The 2,138-nt window shown below is 32.8% G+C and overlaps 1 protein-coding gene across 1 annotated transcript in view; it reads right to left on the bottom strand.

The window, feature by feature from the left end:
- LOC108766024 (uncharacterized) overlaps positions 1 to 2,138 on the bottom strand; it is a 61,194-nt gene that overhangs the window by 52,927 nt on the left and 6,129 nt on the right. Inside the window, exon 7 of the mRNA XM_018515041.1 lies at positions 1,009 to 1,283. Coding sequence (XP_018370543.1) covers positions 1,009 to 1,283 — 275 coding nt within the window. The remainder of the gene's footprint in view (positions 1 to 1,008; positions 1,284 to 2,138) is intronic.

Below are 2,138 nucleotides of genomic sequence, written 5' to 3'. Positions count from 1 at the left end.
TAATGAAAAAAATATGTAGTCCTATTTAAAAAAGTATCGATGACCTTGAAGGCTCTAAAAATATGACCTTGAGAAAGAAATAAATCTCACCATAATGTGTGTCCCTTCGAACCAAACAATTTCTTCCTCAGGCATTTTCGCGTATCATTAACGGTAACGGAGATATTGCCTTGTAACAGAGTTACTGGGACACCCTGTATATATATTGTTTATACAGGGTGACCCATTTTAACTTAGACAAATAACTCGAAACATCGTGATTAAATAAAAAAATGTTTAAAACAAAAATTGTTGGATATGAAGGGGCTGATTGAACTATGATCTTGACCTTCATTTTCAAGGTTATTTGAAGGTCTACTTTCTATTTTCAAATAGAAACCCATATTTTTGATTCAAGAATCTAATAGCTGATGTCGAGAGCTTTCCAAAACGCTATAATGAAATATTTTTTCATGAAGTACTTTTCAAGTAATAATGCTTCAAAGTTACAGTATCGCCGGCACTAGCATTCCCCAAGATATGTAATACCACGCGTTATGTTTTTGTTTCTGCGAACTGAAGGTCAAGATTCACGGACCACCGACCGATTTCGCCTTGACTGGCCAGTCTCCAAAATTAAATATTTTGAGTAATGCTAATGCCGGCGATACTGTACTTTGAAGCATTATAACTTGAAAAGTACTTCATGAAAAAATATTTCATTATAGCGTTTTGGAAAGCTCTCGACATAAGCTATTAGATTCTTGAATCAAAAATATGGGTTTCTATTTGAAAATTGAAAGTAGACCTTCAAATAATCTTGAAAATGAAGGTCAAGGTCATTGTCAAGGTCATAGTTCAATCAGCCCCTTCATATCCAACAATTTTTGTTTTAAACATTTTTTTATTTAATCACGATGTTTCGAGTTATTTGGCTGTCTAAGTTAAAATGGGTCACCCTGTATATGCGCGCACATTTAATTTTTTTTTTAGAAAAAATCTTAATGTGTAAATGGTTATTTCTCGTACTTGACTCCATCGTTTCCTATGTCTAATCTTGTTTTTATCCTTCAGATGAACTATCAAATTAGTTTTTCCTGGCAACGTCCATACAAGACGACCTCCATAAGGCGTTGGATATTTAGTAGGCGGTGAAAAACGCATGCATAAGTTCTCCACGTTTTTCTGAATCGTCTCCACCAGCGTAATTACATATTGATTAACTTGCGTCTCATTTTCATCATGATTGCACAAACCAATGCAGCCATGCATGCAACAAAATGCGTCGTCGAAAAAAATGTGCGCTGATATCAAAAGTGTACAATACGTAAATAAACGTGTAAATATGTTTGTTGAATGTTCATTCAACAAACGTATTTAATAACTTTTTTAGCTTATATTTATTCATTAAATTTTTCGAAAATTATATAAAGTTTTTCGTAATGGAATTCTTTTTTAGAAATAAAAATAATAGATTATATATAAATATCTAACTAAACAAGATCGATATTTGAAAGATGTTAGGAATTCAGACAGAGAAGTTATCAGATAAGAGAAGGAATCAGAAAAGAAAAAAGAAACTAAATTACACATCTAGGTAATTAAATTGGAATGTCAATTCAAAAAAAGTATAGTATATAGTCTAGTCGTCAGAGATCTGACATCTAAAAATGATCCGACCTGGCTGAAATTTTGTGTGAATGTACATTAGTAGTCCCCAAAAACGATGCAAAAAAGTTTACCACTCGTACCCCCGGGCTTCTTCAGAAATTGCCCCCTAAAGGGGGTAAAAAACGGAAAACATCGATTTCCCAGAAATCTGTGCATGGAAAAAAAAAGTTTCAAACAAAAAATGTAGCTGACACGATTTTGAACAAAAAAGTTCCTTACCACTTTCTTTGTAAAGTGAACCATTCTCTCAGAAAAAACGACTCAAATAACGAGTTATTTTAAGTGTCAGTTGCGCGCGAGAAATGAAATATTTGAAAAAATTTTTATCAAGTACGCGGTAAATATTCAATAACTTTTGTTCCCAGTGACCTACAGGGACAAATAAAAACGCATTTTAAAGGGGAAAAGTTCAGCTTTCTGATAGAACAATAATATTTTACCACAAATGAAGTAAGATTGTTCAAATCTGTTAATGAAATGAAGGTTTC

The sequence above is a fragment of the Trachymyrmex cornetzi genome, unplaced genomic scaffold, assembly GCF_001594075.2.
Source record: "Trachymyrmex cornetzi isolate Tcor2-1 unplaced genomic scaffold, Tcor1.1 scaffold565, whole genome shotgun sequence".
NCBI lineage: Eukaryota > Metazoa > Arthropoda > Insecta > Hymenoptera > Formicidae > Trachymyrmex > Trachymyrmex cornetzi.
This window is presented reverse-complemented; position numbering and strand designations above follow the sequence as displayed.